This window comes from Poecilia formosa, unplaced genomic scaffold (assembly GCF_000485575.1).
Source record: "Poecilia formosa unplaced genomic scaffold, Poecilia_formosa-5.1.2 Scaffold918, whole genome shotgun sequence".
NCBI classification, from domain to species: domain Eukaryota; kingdom Metazoa; phylum Chordata; class Actinopteri; order Cyprinodontiformes; family Poeciliidae; genus Poecilia; species Poecilia formosa.
Genome location: NW_006800857.1, coordinates 34,893 through 53,411, shown reverse-complemented (window position 1 = coordinate 53,411; position 18,519 = coordinate 34,893). Strand labels below are relative to the sequence as shown.

At 47.9% G+C, this 18,519-nt stretch overlaps 2 protein-coding genes across 6 annotated transcripts in view; both read right to left on the bottom strand.

The window, feature by feature from the left end:
* Positions 1–18,519, bottom strand: part of LOC103132086 (receptor-type tyrosine-protein phosphatase mu-like) — a 52,416-nt gene that overhangs the window by 6,367 nt on the left and 27,530 nt on the right. Inside the window, exons 14-20 of the mRNA XM_016667137.1 lie at positions 4,002–4,089; positions 2,473–2,549; positions 2,315–2,351; positions 1,463–1,560; positions 846–962; positions 596–750; positions 381–516 (exon numbers count right to left, since the gene is read on the bottom strand). Coding sequence (XP_016522623.1) covers positions 381–516; positions 596–750; positions 846–962; positions 1,463–1,560; positions 2,315–2,351; positions 2,473–2,549; positions 4,002–4,089 — 708 coding nt within the window. The remainder of the gene's footprint in view (positions 1–380; positions 517–595; positions 751–845; positions 963–1,462; positions 1,561–2,314; positions 2,352–2,472; positions 2,550–4,001; positions 4,090–18,519) is intronic.
* Positions 6,502–18,513, bottom strand: LOC107835010 (synaptonemal complex protein 2-like). Of its 5 annotated transcripts, none has more exons than XM_016667138.1 (18): positions 18,070–18,513; positions 17,923–18,002; positions 17,755–17,843; positions 17,612–17,646; positions 13,588–13,730; positions 13,463–13,515; positions 13,299–13,344; positions 13,133–13,225; positions 8,620–8,692; positions 8,123–8,256; positions 7,911–8,019; positions 7,663–7,712; positions 7,496–7,562; positions 7,241–7,407; positions 7,132–7,165; positions 6,907–6,999; positions 6,709–6,848; positions 6,502–6,620 (listed from the first exon to the last, which is right to left on the bottom strand). In XM_016667138.1, the coding sequence occupies exons 4-18, from the start codon at positions 17,619–17,621 to the stop codon at positions 6,522–6,524; spliced, it is 1,311 nt and encodes a 436-aa protein (XP_016522624.1). In that variant the 5' UTR covers positions 17,622–17,646; positions 17,755–17,843; positions 17,923–18,002; positions 18,070–18,513; the 3' UTR covers positions 6,502–6,521. The 5 variants fall into 5 exon arrangements, with proteins under 5 accessions (XP_016522624.1, XP_016522625.1, XP_016522627.1 ...); XM_016667139.1 differs by having other exon boundaries at positions 6,709–6,845; XM_016667141.1 differs by having other exon boundaries at positions 8,129–8,256.

The window sequence follows — 18,519 nt, the reverse complement described above, 5'->3', positions numbered from 1 at the left end:
CCGGCTTTATGTGGCTCTGGCGGCTCAGGTCAGAGGGCAGAGGGCAGCCTGATCTGTGGTTTACAGATGGAACAACTGAAGCTGTGATCGATAACCTGAGCTAGTGGCAGAATATAGATATTGAATCAAAGGGGTTCCAGAATGGAGCCTTGAGGAATCCCACATGTGACCTCTGACCTCTCTGAGAAGTTTGAAACTAAGAAATCCCAGTTCTTTATGTCAGACTGGAACCAGTCCAGAACTGGACAAGAGAGTCCGACCAACTCACCAGTTGTTTCAGAAACTTGATCCACACTGAGGTCCAACAGAACCAGAACTGTGGTTCTTCCACAGTCTGTCTCTCTCTTTCTCTGTGTGTGTGTGTGTGTGTGTGTGTGTACCTCGGTCTGCACCATGTTGACCCTTCGCGCCCTCAGCTCTCTGACACAGTTGTAAATGTCGACGACGCCTTCTCTCTCTGCCATGTCCAGCATGATGTCGATCACCATGAAGCAGCCGGTCCGGCCCGCGCCCGCGCTGACACACACACACACACACACACCTGGTGAGCGCCAGCAGCGGCGGCAGGTGGCCGAGCACGGGGCCGGAGTCTGACCTGCAGTGCACCACGGTGGGGCCGGCGGTGGGCGGAGTCTTGGCCTTGACGCAGCGGATGAAGCCCAGCAGGCCGGTGGCGTGCAGCGGGACGCCGTGGTCCGGCCAGCCGGTGAAGTGGAACTGACGGATCTCCCTGATCTCAGCCACGCCCCTCTGGGGGGCAGAGGGGCCGTATCAATATGAAGACAGAGGGCCACAGCTTCACCTTCATCATCATCATCATCATCATCATCATCATCATCCCCCACCTTCTCCACGGCGAAGGTCCGGATCACGTACTCAGACAGCAGCTGCGTCTCGATCAGCGTCACCTTCATGTCACCATAAATCTCAGTGTCATCTGGCCAGTACTTACAGCACTTCACCTGCGCACACACACACACACAGTCATTAACTGATTGACACACATCTGATGGAGGCTCCTCCCCTCATTATTAGACTACAGTCTCTGTGTCACCATGACAACCAGCCAGGTGAGCAGAGACAGAACAATCAATGGGCTGTGTGTGTGAGTGTGTGTGCCCAGGAAACACAGAGTCAGATAATCAGTCTGAAATCTCCCAGAATCCCTCTGTGCAACGCCGGCAGTTCAGCCAAGCAGATCCCTGGTGCATTGTGGGTAATGAGAGCGGGCAGCGCCTGCAGGTGTGAGGTTCTGCTCTCAGGTCAAATCCTCCAATTTCAGGAGGAAATGAGCCGCTTCATTCCCAACCGAGCGGCGCCAGCGCTTCAGAACCTCAACTGCATCCGACAACAATCTGCTGAGAGGTTCTGGAGCCCACAGCCAGGAGGCAGAGAAGGGACAGAGGCATTCTGGGAAGCCAAGTCCCAACGCCATGACGCAGAAATACAGCAGCAGACTCACCCGGCCCACTTCCACCAGGTTGGTCACCATCACAAGAGCCGCCGAGTTCTCCTGCCACACCATCCTCCAGAAGTCATACACCGTCTCCTGCATGGGCCCTGAACACACACACACACACACACACACACACACACACACACACACACACACACACACACACACTTCTATCTGAATATGCGCTGTCAGACCTCTGGTTCCTCCTGTTGCCATGGTGGAGCGAGTTTCCTGCCTTCCAGTAATGACGGCTTCTCCTGTACTCACTCTTAAGTCAGAGCTAGCTTAACTTAGCATTAGCTTAAAAGAGAAAATGTGAATTAGTTGTGTTTCGATCAGCTGGTTTCGAGTAAATCGACCAGGCTGTGCAAAGCATGACATCATCAGATATTAACTGTGGTAAACAGGAAGTAGGGGTTGCTAGCTAGCATTGTCCTCCGCTCTGGACTCCATTTTGGTTCCTCTGGTAAGGCACAAACCCATCAGTAGATGGCAACGTTACCTACATAAGAACTTGTTCAGCAAATGTCTTTTCTTCTCCCCTTTAGCAGATTAGCTATTTAATGGAAAAGCCAAAAATCACCTCAAGTGAGGATAAAAACTTTTTTTTACAAGATTAAATAAATTATTTGGAATTTTGGAAATTTCCATCAACTTTTTGCAAGGCGATACTTTGAAAGAAAAATGTTGCTGAAAACATGACTAGTGACACTGCTGGTTGGGATTTCTACCAGCAGAGCAGAGTCTGGTTTATGCTAAAGCTCTGCTGGTGTGGTGCCCCCTGAGGTTACAACAGGTAACTGCAGGGTCTCCAGAAGCTGTTGGACGTGGTCTGGAGGAAAAGGATGAGTGTCTCACCTTGTGTAGCAATGTAGTGGTTGGGTCTGTGGTAACCCTGAGGAAGGAGGAGGAAACATTTCAGGAACGTTTCATGAAAGCTCAGAACCTTCAGACACCGGAGGTTCTGTTTGGTCGGGTTCTAGAACATTTCAGCAGGAGGAAACCTTGGTACTCACATCCACATAGTTAGCGTTGATGTAGTCTGAGCCGCCGTCTCCATCCTGAGGCTGCAGACGCACACGGGAGTGATCGTCTAACACACACACACACACATGCACGTCTCCATCCTGAGGCTGCAGACGCACACGGGAGTGATCGTCTAACACACACACACACACACACACACACACACACACACACACACACACACAGCGGGGAGCGTCAGTTGTTGTGCTCGTTGTCACTGTGAAGCTCAACACAATCAGAGCTAATTAGCTTCCAGTGGATTAAAGATCTATGAACATATTAATAATCTCTTAATTAGATTCAGCAGAAACAACACGAGTCTTTAATTACATCTGATTCAGTTCGTTAGTCAGGAAGGCAAGGAGCACTGGGGCCCATGTGGTGAAACACCGGGGCCCATCTGATGACACCCGGGGCCCATCTGATGAAACACCGGGGCCCATCTGATGACACCCGGGGCCCATCTGATGAAACACCGGGGCCCATCTGATGACACTCGGGGCCCATGCGGTGAAACACCGGGGCCCATCTGATGACACCCGGGGCCCATCTGGTGAAACATCGGGGCCCATGTGGTGAAACATCGGGGCCCTTCTGATGACACCCGGGGCCCATCTGATGAAACACCGGGGCCCATCTGATGACACCCAGGGCCCATCTGATGAAACACCAGGGCCCATCTGATGACACCCGGGGCCCATCTGATGAAACACCGGGGCCCATCTGATGACACCCGGGGCCCATGCGGTGAAACATCGGGGCCCTTCTGATGACACCCGGGGCCCATCTGATGACACCCGGGGCCCATGCGGTGAAACACCGGGGCCCATCTGATGAAACACCGGGGCCCATGTGGTGAAACATCGGGGCCCATCTGATGAAACACCGGGGCCCATATGATGAAACACCGGGGCCCATCTGATGAAACACAGGGGCCCATCTGATGAAACACCGGGGCCCATCTGATGAAACACAGGGGCCCATCTGGTGAAACACAGGGGCCCATCTAATGAAACACAGGGGCCCATCTGGTGAAACATTGGGGCCCATCTAATGAAACACCGGGGCCCATGTGGTGAAACATCGGGGCCCATCTGATGAAACACAGGGGCCCATCTGGTGAAACACCGGGGCCCATCTGATGAAACACAGGGGCCCATCTGATGAAACACCGGGGCCCATCTGGTGAAACATCGGGGCCCATCTGATGAAACACCGGGGCCCATCTGGTGAAACATCGGGGCCCATCTGATGAAACACCGGGGCCCATGTGGTGAAACATCGGGGCCCATCTGATGAAACACCGGGGCCCATGTGGTGAAACATCGGGGCCCATCTGATGACACCCGGGGCCCATCTGATGAAACACCGGGGCCCATCTGATGAAACACAGGGGCCCATCTGGTGAAACATCGGGGCCCATGTGGTGAAACATCGGGGCCCATCTGGTGAAACATCGGGGCCCATCTGGTGAAACACCGGGCCCATGTGGGTCGGTAGGTCCAGACCCGGTTCTTACAGGCGATGATGTTCCCGTATCGGTTCTTCATGCGGTTCTCGTCCTTCTTGGCGGAGTCCCATGGAGCAGACTGTCCCTCAAAGAAGCTCTGTTGGAACACAGAGACAGTTTGTTACACATCACTGCAGCTATGAAGGACATGAATAATGCAGAGGGTGCGTTTGATTTGCTGCTCGGCGTCCGCCTCCATGGACAAAACACATGATTAAGTCCAATTACAGACAGAGGCTGTGAGGGAACAAAGACTCAGAGAATCAGACCAATCCAGGTTCTGGAAGAGGAAACAAACATTTAATTTCTCCACCACACACACACACACACACATGCACACACACACACACACACGCACGCACACACACACGTTTGTACTGTCAGACTGTCTGTATGAACGTCTCCCACTTTGATCCACAGCAGCTTCCTGAGTTGCTCATTAAAACGCCGGGAGACATAAGAATGTGTGTGTGACAGCCGTCTAAGAGCTTCAGACATCCATCAAACTGTGAGGTGAGCAACACACACACATCACACACACACTCACACACACAGAGACATAGTGTGACAGCGAGGAACAAAGAGGAGAAACGAAAACAGAGCAAAGAATGGAACTAATGAGTGCAGGCAGAACCTCTCCCTGTCTGTTTGGGGCCCACTGTGTGTGTGTGTGATGTGTGTGTATGTGATGTGTGTGTGTGTGTGTGTGCTCTTCAGGTGGTGGCTCCCATCCTGTTTCTAAGGTCTCAGATCAGAACCTCCACCAGCAACAGGAACAAGTTGCAGCAGTTCGGCTGCTTGGTTTCGGGTTTCTGGTTACAACCAGAACCTTGCAAGAACCCAGTTGTTTTCTAAAGTGGACCTTGGTGTTAACAGTGGTTCTGTGAGGTCCAGTTGTCTCTTTGGTGGTTCTGAGGCTCACCAAGATGATGCCTAAATGGGCCAGAACATCTCAGAGTGTTCTGAGCAACACTGGAGACTAAAGTTTCCATTTCTGTCAGTTCCTACAACCAAAGAAGAAGGTTCTCCTCCTTTTGGACTGGTGTGGACTCAATGGTAAGCCTGGAGATGTTCTGGTTCTGAATCCTACGACATCATGCAGCACTTGAGTTTAACTCCAGCACCTTGGAACAATTTGTGGTGTGACACAGGGTAAAATCTGCCCAGCAGCCCACCGTACTGCTCTGGATGCATTACCAGAGCAAGAACAGGTGGAGGACCATTGGTTAGAATGACGGCCAATCACGATGTCTGGATGTTCCTTCAGGCCTGTTCCAGATTTCCCCACCAGGTGTGAGGAGGCAGCTGGAGACAAAGCTGCTGCAGGCTGAACTCCCAACCAACCAGTTCATCCATCTATGATCTTTATGTATGTTAAGACTCACAATACAAATATGGTTTAAATCTGAACCAGCTCAGCTTGGAGGCATGAAGTTTGTCTGAAGTGAACTGAAGCTTTCAGGGTTTCTGAAATCCGTCTGGGATCCAGAAGAACCTGCCAATCTCCCCATCCGGGTCTGGTAGGATGCTGACGCTCCATCACCACACTGACACACAAATCACTATTCATCTCTTCTGCGTTGAGGACAAACTGCACTCTGACATCTTCCCCTCAAACAGCTGGACAATAAAATCCTGGACTCTGTGCTGCCAGTTAGTGAGGAAATCTGGGACTTTCTGAAAACATTTATATTCATTTGAAAGTTAGCAGCAGTACTGTGTATATAACTGTATTTATGCTTTGGATGTTGTGGTTTAGTGCTGTCTCTGCTCAAACACACCTGGATCAAACAAACTGCTCATTTCCAGCCTATTGCAGAGAGGAATGAATGCTGGTGAGGGAATTCAGATATTTTGGAGCAGAGGTGAATCTAAAAGTTGCAGGATGGTAGCCCTGGAGGACTGGAGTTGGTGACCCCTGATCTAGACAACCAATGTAACCATGGCAACCAGGGGAGCCGCCAGGAATCTTGGTCCCCATTACAAAACATTAAATTGGGCCCCCAGACCAGCTGCTGTTAAAATATCTCGAATCTGTCTGACCCATTGAAAGCGCCACAATTTTAAAGGCCTGCAAAGGCCTCGCTGTCTTTGGTCCAATACTGGTTCTAACACAGTATTTACATTTTACATGCAACAGTCCACATACAGTATGCAAATAGGTTGCTTAATTTTTTTTATTACTTGCTGAAATGTCTCTCCCCAATAGCAACGAGCAAAATACACATAAAGCAATCCAGACTTCTAAAAATGCTATGTAGCTGCATTTATGCAAGCTGCAGTATAACTTTAATAAAAAATATGTTTTCTCCATATTTGTTAAAGCTGTCATGATGTAGCAGTTTATGAGACAGATAATCTGTGGAAACAATCAATCTCCTCNGCAGAGAAATCTGCTGCTTTGCTCTCCGGTGCTCTGAACGACTAACATCACTAACACTAACATCAACAACATGTCCATGATGATGGGGAGGTTTGTGGAGGTGGGCGGAGCTTGTGGTGTTTGTGGAGGCAGGTGTGGCGTCAGACTTACCTGTGCTGGTGGACAGCTGTGAGCAGTGAGGACGCATGCTGCTGACAGTCCCTCAGGGACCTGAGAACCTCAGCTTGGACCTCCTGCCAGCAGCCCTGAGATCATGGAGTCAATCAGCCATGTTAATTATTGATTATTGATGAGCAGCAGAGCCACTGATGGAGAGCAAGTGTGGCTACAGACAGTGAAGCGCTGCTCCAGCTGGGCTTTGAAGGACTTGAACGCAGCAGTGATGTCGGATGTCAGGTGTGACTCTGGCTCCGCCTTCTGCTTCGGCCCCTCACTCTGAAGAGCCTCCTCTGCAGCTAGCTCCACCCCCTCTGCTGGGCAGCCAGGTGAGCATCAGAAACATTAAACAAACTGAACTAAACATTAAACTACCTTTCATTGGCAACTCAGACTCCGCCCAGTCCTGCAGAGGCTCCGCCTTTCTCTTGGAGGGGGCGACGCCCTCGGCCTGGTCTGACAGGTAGCCTGTGGTTCAGAGTGTTGGTTATTCTGGACAGAGCCAGGTCAAACTGGAGCCTAGCATCTAACAGAGACCATCATTCATTTTAACATATTTTATTGGTGCAGCCATCATCCAGGTAAATGAACAGGTGAGACCTGAATCTGAAGCTTCTCTTTTCCTCAGGTTTTCCTGCAGAAGAACAAAAAAACAGGTAAACATGAAAAACTTCTCACATTTGACTCCAGTCAGAAACAGGAAATTAACCTTGTTAGAGGGAGAGCTGCTTCCTTCTTCAAGTCCCTCTGTCAGGTGCTGCGTCATCTGAAGCTCCGCCCCCTGCCGATCACCTGATGGGGGCTCCTCTAGGTTAGACAGGTGAGTTTCTGAACCCTTGGTTCCATCAGGCGGATCCAACGGTGGCTGGAAAGCAGCTGAACCAGAAACCTGAGAGATTCTCTCTGATGGACCAAAAGACCACCCTGGCCGGTCACCGCCGGGTTACTCTGACCATTGACTCACCGCTGAACTCAGGAGTGGAGTGTACGATCTGGTCAAACAGAACTTCAGCTCGGTTTGAAGCCGTAGGCTGAAAAACAAAACCTCAGAGTTAGAACCAGATAAACAAGTAAGTCGGTTAGTTGTTAGCTTGGTCGGTGATTGGGTCGGTCGCTCGGTGTCGGGGTTACCTTCAGTGAGGTGGACTCATCCTCGCTGCTCGGAGACGACAGCGGTAGAACTGGGGAGAGACAGAGCTGTTGGAATCTTTCTGATTGGTTCATTCCAGGTCATGTGATGGTTCGTTCTCATCTAAACAATGAGTTCATAAAGCCGTGGACAGTTCAGGTCCAGGACCGGCAGTAAACATGGTGGTGCTGTGGATGTCTGGTGGTCAGGCGGTCATCTGGGTGGAGGTTCTGAGCAGAACTTGACTCACTCTTCAGCTGACTCTTGCTTGGCGGCTTCTTGCGGGTGTAGGACCGAGCCATGTCTGAGGAGGGCGAGGTCCGGACCGCTCCTCCGGCGCCGGATGGACTTGCCTGTTTCTGAAAACACCAACAGTTACTCAGATGAAGCTTCGCCTCATGGCTCAGACACTGGCAGCAGTGACCAGCAGGAGGCGCTGTTCCAACATGCAGGTGGAGCAACAGGTACATTGAAGACTCTCCCTGCGGCCTCCTCCAGCTCTTGCTGGTGTTCAGGGTCAAAGGTCAGCTCCACCACGTGACTTCTGGTGTTCAGGTGCATGATGGGATTGGTCAGCCTGACACAGAGGACCATCTCTGCCCAGGAGCATGATGGGGAAAAAACACAAACTGAGTCTCATTAAAACAAAGATGTAAAACATCTGGTGGCTTTGATCTACCGGTTCTAGTTCTGGGATCTTCATGAGTGAGGAAAGCCACAGAAACATCATCATCATCATCATTATCTGAGCTGATGTCACTGATGGAAACCAGTAGCTGGAAGCTGACTTCACCACCATGGTGTTACTGCAGACACAATACCGCCCCCACCAGGCCGTTCTGTGCTACAACAACACTGTCGCTACTCCTCCAATCAACATTAAGCTTTATAAAGAACTTCAGGAACCCTGAGTTTCTGCCACATTGTCCAGATGTTCTGGAGGTCTTCCATCTTCTTACCGTTCTGTTTGAACTTCAGACTGTAATAATCCACGTCCTCCATCTGCAGGTGGATGGACCCCCAGAGGAAACTCTGCAGAACAAACCGAACCCAGACCAGAACATCAGATTGTTTCAACTACCACCAAGGAGAACCCTAAAGACCTTCCACATTTCATTAGTGTTCCCCATCAGAGGAACCAATGGATTCTGCAGGGCCAGCACAGAACCAGAACCAAAGAAATCCCTCTGGATAGTTTGAGCTGCAATAAGACTTGTGCATGGTTTTCTTTAGTGCCACAGAAGGGTGTAACTTTGTGTTGCAAGATGGTGGGATGAGGAGAAGCGGGGGGCTGATGCACCCAGTCTGAGTGGAAGGCCTTTTCTTTTCTTTCCTTTTCTAGTGCTAAGAATAAATCCAAAACTTCTATGTGAACACCAGACAGTCTAACTCAATAAAAATCAGGATATCCTGATCAGGCTTGTCAGATTAATATTACCTTTTGAAAATAATATTTTAGCAGCTATTAAACACACTATAAAATATAAATATGTTAAAACAGAAGTAATCTAATCAGGGCCGCTGCCAGGAATCTTGGGCCCCATGATGAAAAATTTAATTGGGTCCCTCCTGTGCAACTACTGTTACAGTTTCTTGAGTCTATCTCCATAATTTGTTAAAGTTGTCACCATGTTATGACGGTTTGCTATGAGACAGATAATCTGTAGAAACAATCTCCTCCACCTCCTCCCTGAACTACTATTGTTAACTAACGTAATGTGCCGTTCTGACCAAAAACAACCAATCAGAACCAGGAGGAGGGTTTTGGCGCTGTCAATCACCCTCATTCACTCACTGCTAAATGTTCTAATGGCGGAGAAACAACTTATTACAGGAAACCGTTTATCTGCCGTCACTGGTAGCTATGCTAACTAAACAGCATTCACAGTTTGAATCGGCACAGCTCTGCGCTATGCTAGCTGCAGCACAGCACAAATCGAAGGGGAGGAAGGATGAGCAGCACCACATGAGATGGTGATTGACAGCACTAAAACCTGCCTCCTCCCTCTGATTGGTTGTTTCTAGCACTGGGAGAAGGCAGAGGAAAAAATTTTCACAAATCATCTCTCATGCCACAATGTCACAACACAATGACAGCTTCAACAAATATTTGAATATTTTTTTTATAAAAGTTACCCACTGCAGCTTTAATCTCACTTAGGAGAGGACAGGTCAGGAGGGACGTGGCAACAGATATCTGTAATTTAAATGTAAGCTAAGGTAAAACTGTGTGGACTGGCTGCTGTCCAGACAGGAGGCTGTTTTTTTTTTAATTATTATTATTATTTTATAAAGATTGTTTGACTTTCTGTCAGCAACAAATACATTGTTTCTGTTGTGTAATTGTAAAAAAAAAGCAAGACACAGAGAAATCCCTATGGATTCTCAGGAATGATGCTAACTAGCTTGTTACTGAACACAGTGTTGCTCAGTTTTTTCACTGGGACGGGGAGGAAGAGGGTTTATGCTGTATGGTGGTTAGAGCTGCTGCTGACTGACTCATCTGTTGTCGAGTGTGGTAAAAGGTACAGGGAAGAGTTAAATATATGAATATCTTGGCATTTCTTTTTCTTAATTAATTAAATGCTATGGAGGCGAACAGTAGTCTATAGCTAAGCTAACTATGCTAAATGGTTGATAATCTCACAGTCTACTCATCTCTTGGAGAAAAACTGTTACAAATTCACACTCTTGTCTTTTTCTCTCTCTTATCTCCGTCTTGAAAACTTGACTTTATTGTTTTTCTAGGAAGCATAGTAACCGCCACAGTCGTTCTTGTCTTGTACTGACTGCTGCTGAAATCATCACGGCCAAGCAGGAACGAACCATTTAACGCAGATCCAGGGGGGAGTTCAATGTAAATATAGATGTGTGCGTTTTGGTCTGGGAGGGATAACATTTAATTTTTACTGCTAAAAACAATTTTAAAAAACACAATAACAGTAATTGACAGGTCCCCAATTTTTTTTTTTTATGTTTTTGTGGAGGGCCCCATGTCGTCAAGGGCCCTTAGAATTGTCATAACTCCTCCCCCCCATTCACTTTATTCCTGCTTACTATGGCTTACTGGGGAAACGATTATGGGTCTTACTTCCGGCGCCCACCGGAAGTAGCAGTATTTCATTGTAATTTCTAGTTTATTTTGCTAGTCTTTATTCATGATAGAAGTTACATCTCTCTTTTCGGTTATAATACAATATTTAGTAAAACTTGTTCATGGACACACCGTCTGCTGTCAGAGAGCCGCTCAGTGCAGAGGATCATAATTATGAGTTTAATTAGGGGAGTGAAAGATCGTTAAGTTTTGTAACGGAGTGAATTAGCATCGCTGCTAGCAGCTCGTTTCTCTGAAGAGCTGAAAGGAATAAAGAGAAAAGCAGAGAAGCAGGTCAGAGTCTGAGCTGCTGTTAGCGCTGACGGTGTAAAACACCAGAACTACATAATATTAGCTTGGTGTGAGGTGAATTTTATTTTTCGTTTGAATTTAATTCATTGAATTCATTATGAGCGAGACTGGAACATTTATTTATAAGACAAAATCAAATATCTGGGATTATTTAGTCCATCACAACCAGAACCTTGAGGTTCTTCGTTGCTGAGTGTCGCTGCAAATCAGCGGAGAAATAACCGCAGCTGCTGCGCTCCAGACCGTAATACGGAGAATCTCCCCACTGGACCAGAACCGAACCGAATCACACATTAACCTGTTATTGAGAGCAACTTACCACTGGAAAGAGCCGTAAGATGCCCTGGTGGAGCTCGGGAACTGTTGCACTGTTCGTGGCTGTTCTCTAATAACCAGACTAAGTTTAGTTTGTGGCCGCAGCAATGTGTTCTGAACGTGCTCTGTTAGAATATGTTCTCATCTTAACTTGTCTGAGTTATTTTGTGTCATGTGTTCATGTTTCTAATTTACTTTGAAAGGCACAGCTGCGAGTTCTGTATCCTGTCACTTTCTCCTTATGTGCATGTTGGACTGCTGTTATCCACTGGGGGCAATGAGAGCGAGTTCTTGTGTGTAGGCAGCCCTGTTCTAACCTAGAGAAGAAGTTAATAACCTGAACCACCTGAACGTTAAGCAATAAAAAACGAACACAGCTATCTAACGAGAAGAAGTGTGGTTCATTGTGAACACGAGTACTGAACAAGAAAACGCAACATGCTCCCAAAACAAAGGCGCTTGTTTTCATTGCCTACCGACAGATAAGCAAACAAAAATAATTTGGCTAAAAATTCTAAACTTGAAGAGAAAACCCAAAATGCTTTATGGGTGTCCATTTCATTGTGTGGACAAAAAAAAAAAAAAAAAAAACGGAAGAAAACCCGCATCTGCATCCGAAGCAACTGAGTCAGGGCGGCCATTTCTTCAAGTTGTCATCCCTCCCCGCAACAGCTGTAGTTTGCGCTAAACCGATATTGTCACATTTAAGCTTTGACAGCTGGAGTTCCCACATATTTTATAGCCTAAAAGCTCTGACGAAAGGCGGTTAGCGAGTTGCTAACATGTAAACAAATGGCGTTTCCGGTTAGCGGCGGAAGTCGCGCCCATAATTCACGCAAAGCATCATGGGGCATAGGCATAAGGTGGATACCGTGCCCCTGAATCATGCCTGAATCTAATTAGTCAAAATAAAGTCTTTCACTTGGTGATGGAACTGCTGTCAAATGAACGTTTCAGTCATAATTAATGGAATCAGCCTGTATTTGCTGAATGTTTGCCTACAGATGAAAACAGTTTCATAGTTCAATAATATTTTCTGTGAAGAATTATCACATAGTTGTCTTTTATTGTCTGATTTTATCAGGTGCTAAAAACATAAACATGAGCTTCTGTAACAATCAAAATGTTACTAAACATTTAAAAACAGAATAAATAACTTCTGTCTAAACCAAATGGATCAAACTTTGTATTGATTCTGACTTCACAGCTGTCCCTCAGCTGGTCGGCTAAACCTTTGTCCTGCTGACTTACGCAGCAGATGAGATATGATGCATCTTTAATGTAGCAAATATTAAAGACAAAACCTTTTCTGAGTCTGGTTGGGGCAGTTGGTGAGTAGAGTTACCATCGATATTCCTGACTCAATGCAAAGCAACAGCACATGTGGCGCTCTGCCACGCAGTCAGGTGACGTCCAGTCCACTGGACCACTGAATGGACTTCCCCGTTACGTTTCACAAAGGAATTTTAAACTGGTAATTGCTTTGAATACAGAGTGCAGCTGCTGCCAGCTACTGTCCACACATAGAGGCAGGCACATGAAGGACAAGGGAGCAAGAGACACTGGTGGGGACATGTCCACTCTAGTCCATTGGTGGGGACATGTCCACTCTAGTCCATTGGTGGGGACATGTCCTTCAGGAAGTTACACCTATGGTGCCACAGCAGAACATGTGAAGGGTTCTGCTGCAGTAGATCCCTTCACAGGTTCTGCTGCAGTAGATCCCTACCTGCAGGTAAACAGGAACCAACCTGAGGATCATCGATGAAAAAGCTCACACATCCCGAACCCACGTTGAAATCGATCCAGAACTTGTCCAGTTTTTCATCTTTGGGTCGGAACAACTGCAGAGAAACCATGATGCAGTGCTGTGTGCCGGGCCCAAAGTTCTGGTTCTGCGTCCATTGACGCTGGTACCTGTGTGGAGCTGAGGAAGGCCTTCAGGCAGGGCAAGGTGTACACTCTGACGGACAGAACCAAATATCACCAGGAATTAGTCTGAACCATCTAGAACTCACTCAGATCCAAAACTGACCAGGAATCATGAAAACACCCAGAAGAACTGAATTATGGGATGTCACCTCCTCTGGTCTCCATGGTAACGGTTAACGAAGTTCAGGAAGCGTCTGCAGTCCTGCAGGTGCAGACAGGTGTAGATCAGAACCAGGTAGAGCAGGTGTCCACACCGAGCAGGTGAGTAACTCACCACCTCAAAGTCAGCGTCTCTGATGTCACAGAAGGTGGATCTGATGTCACTGCTGTCGAACCACTGATTGGCTCTCTGCTCACGCTCTCTGCGTGGCGTAAGGCGACACAGCGCCTCCAAAAGGCTGACCTGAAACTCATAGTCTGAAACAATAAGGAAACTATAAACNGGTTTCTGGTTACAACCAGAACCTTGCAAGAACCCAGTTGTTTTCTAAAGTGGACCTTGGTGTTAACAGTGGTTCTGTGAGGTCCAGTTGTCTCTTTGGTGGTTCTGAGGCTCACCAAGATGATGCCTAAATGGGCCAGAACATCTCAGAGTGTTCTGAGCAACACTGGAGACTAAAGTTTCCATTTCTGTCAGTTCCTACAACCAAAGAAGAAGGTTCTCCTCCTTTTGGACTGGTGTGGACTCAATGGTAAGCCTGGAGATGTTCTGGTTCTGAATCCTACGACATCATGCAGCACTTGAGTTTAACTCCAGCACCTTGGAACAATTTGTGGTGTGACACAGGGTAAAATCTGCCCAGCAGCCCACCGTACTGCTCTGGATGCATTACCAGAGCAAGAACAGGTGGAGGACCATTGGTTAGAATGACGGCCAATCACGATGTCTGGATGTTCCTTCAGGCCTGTTCCAGATTTCCCCACCAGGTGTGAGGAGGCAGCTGGAGACAAAGCTGCTGCAGGCTGAACTCCCAACCAACCAGTTCATCCATCTATGATCTTTATGTATGTTAAGACTCACAATACAAATATGGTTTAAATCTGAACCAGCTCAGCTTGGAGGCATGAAGTTTGTCTGAAGTGAACTGAAGCTTTCAGGGTTTCTGAAATCCGTCTGGGATCCAGAAGAACCTGCCAATCTCCCCATCCGGGTCTGGTAGGATGCTGACGCTCCATCACCACACTGACACACAAATCACTATTCATCTCTTCTGCGTTGAGGACAAACTGCACTCTGACATCTTCCCCTCAAACAGCTGGACAATAAAATCCTGGACTCTGTGCTGCCAGTTAGTGAGGAAATCTGGGACTTTCTGAAAACATTTATATTCATTTGAAAGTTAGCAGCAGTACTGTGTATATAACTGTATTTATGCTTTGGATGTTGTGGTTTAGTGCTGTCTCTGCTCAAACACACCTGGATCAAACAAACTGCTCATTTCCAGCCTATTGCAGAGAGGAATGAATGCTGGTGAGGGAATTCAGATATTTTGGAGCAGAGGTGAATCTAAAAGTTGCAGGATGGTAGCCCTGGAGGACTGGAGTTGGTGACCCCTGATCTAGACAACCAATGTAACCATGGCAACCAGGGGAGCCGCCAGGAATCTTGGTCCCCATTACAAAACATTAAATTGGGCCCCCAGACCAGCTGCTGTTAAAATATCTCGAATCTGTCTGACCCATTGAAAGCGCCACAATTTTAAAGGCCTGCAAAGGCCTCGCTGTCTTTGGTCCAATACTGGTTCTAACACAGTATTTACATTTTACATGCAACAGTCCACATACAGTATGCAAATAGGTTGCTTAATATTTTTATTACTTGCTGAAATGTCTCTCCCCAATAGCAACAAGCAAAACACACATAAAGCAATACAAACGTCTCAAAAAATGCTATGTAGCTGCATTTATTCAAGCTGCAGTACATAACTTTAATAAAAAATGTTTTCTCCATATTTGTTAAAGCTGTCATGTTGTAGCAGTTTATGAGACAGATAATCTGTGAAAACAATCAATCTCCTCCATCTCCTTCCTGAATTACTACTGTTAGCTAAAGTAATGCACCGTTCTGAGCAAAAACAACCAATCAGAACCAGGAGGAGGGTCTTAGTGCTGTCAATCATCCTCATTCACTCACTGCTAAATGTGCTAATGGTGGAGAAACAACTTATCATTACAAGAAACCGTTTATCTGCCGTCATTGGTAGCTATGCTAACTAAACTGAGCATTCACAACAGGCTATAGCTAGCTGCAGCATGGGGATGAGCAGCACCACATGAGATGGTGATTGACAGCACTAAAACTCTCCTGCCACTGACTGGTTGTTTCTAGCACTGGGAGAAGGGAGAGGAAAAAGACTTTTCACAGATTACCTCTCATACCATACTGTCGCAACATAATGACAGTTTTAACAAATATGTGGGAAAAATTTTTTTATATAAAAGTTACATACTGCAGCTTTAATTTCACTCAGGAGAGAACAGGTCAGGAGGGACGTGGGTTAGAGCTGCTGCTGACTGACTCACCTGTTAAGTGGTAAAATGTACAAGTTAAATATATGAATATGTTGGTAATTATTTTCCTTAATTCATTAAATGCTAGTGAAAAGGAGGCAAACAGTTTGTAACTAAGCTAATTATGCTAAATGGTTGATTCAGTCTACCCACCTCTCTTGGAGAAAAACTGTTACAAATTTACACTTTTACCTTTTTCTCTCTCTGCCTATATTTTTGAAAACCTGACTTTCTAACTTTTCTTAGCAGCATAGTAGCTGTCTGCTGCTGAACAGCGTCACTCTCAAGCGCTCCAAGCAGGAATGAACCATTTCCTGTAGATCCAGGGGGGTTCAGGGCAAATATGGATATGTGTGTTTTGGTCTGGGAGGGGTAACATTTATTTATTACTGGTATAAACNCCAGAATTCCTCTGGGATCCAGGGATCCAGAATTCCTCTGGGATCCAGGGTTCTTCTGGGATCCAGGGTTCCACTGGGATCCAGAATTCCTCTGGAATCCAGGGTTACTCTGGGATCCAGAGTTCCTTTGGGATCCAGGGTTACTCTGGGATCCAGACTTCCTCTGGGATCCAGACTTCCTCTGGGATCCAGAGTTCCTCTAGGATCCAGGGTTCCCCAGGGATCCAGGGTTCCCCAGGGATCCAGGGATCCAGAGTTCCTCTAGGATCCAGGGTTCTTCTGGGATCCAGAGTTCTTCTGGGATCCAGAGTTCCTCTGTGATCCAGAATTCCTCTGGGATCCAGGGTTCCCCAGGGATCCAGAGTTCCTCTGGGATCCAGGTTTCCCCAGGGATCCAGAGTTCCTCTGGGATCCAGGGTTCCCCAGGGATCCAGAGTTCCTCTGGGATCCAGAGTTCCTCTGGGATCCAGAGTTCCCCAGGGATCCAGGGTTCCTCTAGGATCCAGGGTTCTTCTGGGATCCAGAGTTCCTCTGTGATCCAGGGTTGCCCAGGGATCCAGAATTCCTCTGGGATCCAGGGATCCAGAATTCCTCTGGGATCCAGGGATCCAGAATTCCTCTGGGATCCAGGGTTCTTCTGGGATCCAGAGTTCCTCTGTGATCCAGAATTCATCTGGGATCCAGAGTTCCTCTGGGATCCAGGGTTCCCCAGGGATCCAGAGTTCCTCTAGGATCCAGAGTTCCTCTGGGATCCAGAGTTCCTCTGTGATCCAGAATTCCTCTGGGATCCAGGGTTCCCCAGGGATCCAGGGTTCCCCAGGGATCCAGAGTTCCTCTAGGATCCAGAGTTCCTCTGGGATCCAGAGTTCCTCTGGGATCCAGAGTTCCTCTGTGATCCAGAATTCCTCTGGGATCCAGAGTTCCCCAGGGATCCAGGGATCCAGAGTTCCTCTGGGATCCAGAGTTCCTCTAGGATCCAGGGTTCCCCAGGGATCCAGAATTCCTCTGGGATCCAGGGATCCAGAGTTCCTCTAGGATCCAGGGTTCTTCTGGGATCCAGAGTTCTTCTGGGATCCAGAGTTCCTGTGGGATCCAGAGTTCCCCAGGGATCCAGAGTTCCTCTAGGATCCAGAGTTCCTCTGGGATCCAGGGTTCCCCAGGGATCCAGAATTCCTCTAGGATCCAGAGTTCCTCTGGGATCCAGAGTTCCTCTGGGATCCAGGGTTCCCCAGGGATCCAGAGTTCCTCAGGGATCCAGAGTTCCTCTGGGATCCAGAAAGCTGCAGGAAAGTTTCTGTTCACACACCCAGACTCAGAGGGACCGTGGGTCGGTGGTCCTCATCTCTACCTCAGAACCGTCCAGAACATTTAACAAATCAAGCTCACCTCCAACCATCACAACAGCAGCTGCCAGCTGAGTCCTACAGGTAAACATAGACAAGTGACCCAACAGGTGAGCTTAGCATCCATTCACTGACTGAACTTTAAAGTTGAGAACTGCAGTGACAGTGTCCCAGCAGAAGCCTCACTGGTTCTGGTTCTGGTTCTGGTCGTTCTGGATCAGCCTTCTCTGCTGCCGGCTCAGGGACTCCAGGATGCTGTTGAAGGTTCTGATGGCCTGAAACCAGAGAGGGGCTTCATGGTTCCCCAGCAGGGGGCAGCAGCATGTGCAGTGGTTTAGTGGTTACCATGGTTACCTGCAGTCGCAGAGGGAAGTGAACTCCGGCCTCCAGAGCCAGGTGAGCCAGGTGAAGCAGCAGCACGGACAGCTGGGCAGCTAGAGGAGGCAGCAGCGTTACACACCTGAGCAGCAGAACCAACATACGAACCAGAACCAACCAGACCTGGAAGAGACGCCTGGGCCAGGAGCTGAGAGACAAAACGGACCACAGGTCACAATCAGAACCCACCAAGACGAAGGTTTCCAGTTCCAGGATCAGATCTGAGAGTCCGCTAGTGCAAACAGGAGCAGAAAGTGCCGTCCCAGTTCCCCAGCAGGGGGCAGCAGTCCTCTCCTTACCAATTTTAACATCCATCCTACCAGCCTCAGGTCAGCGCCACGACACCGACTGCAGCTCAACAACAAATTAACAGAATCTACAGTTTCACCTGCCAAACTGGTTGAACTGACGACTCAGGGCCGCCGCCAGGAATCGTGGGCCCCCTGACAAAACTTTGTTTGGCCCCCCTGACCAGCTGCTGGTACAATTTTCTGAGTCTGCTTGACCCATAAAAAGCGTCACAATTTTAAAGGCCCGCATCTGCCTTGGTTTCTGTGGTTCAATACTGATAAT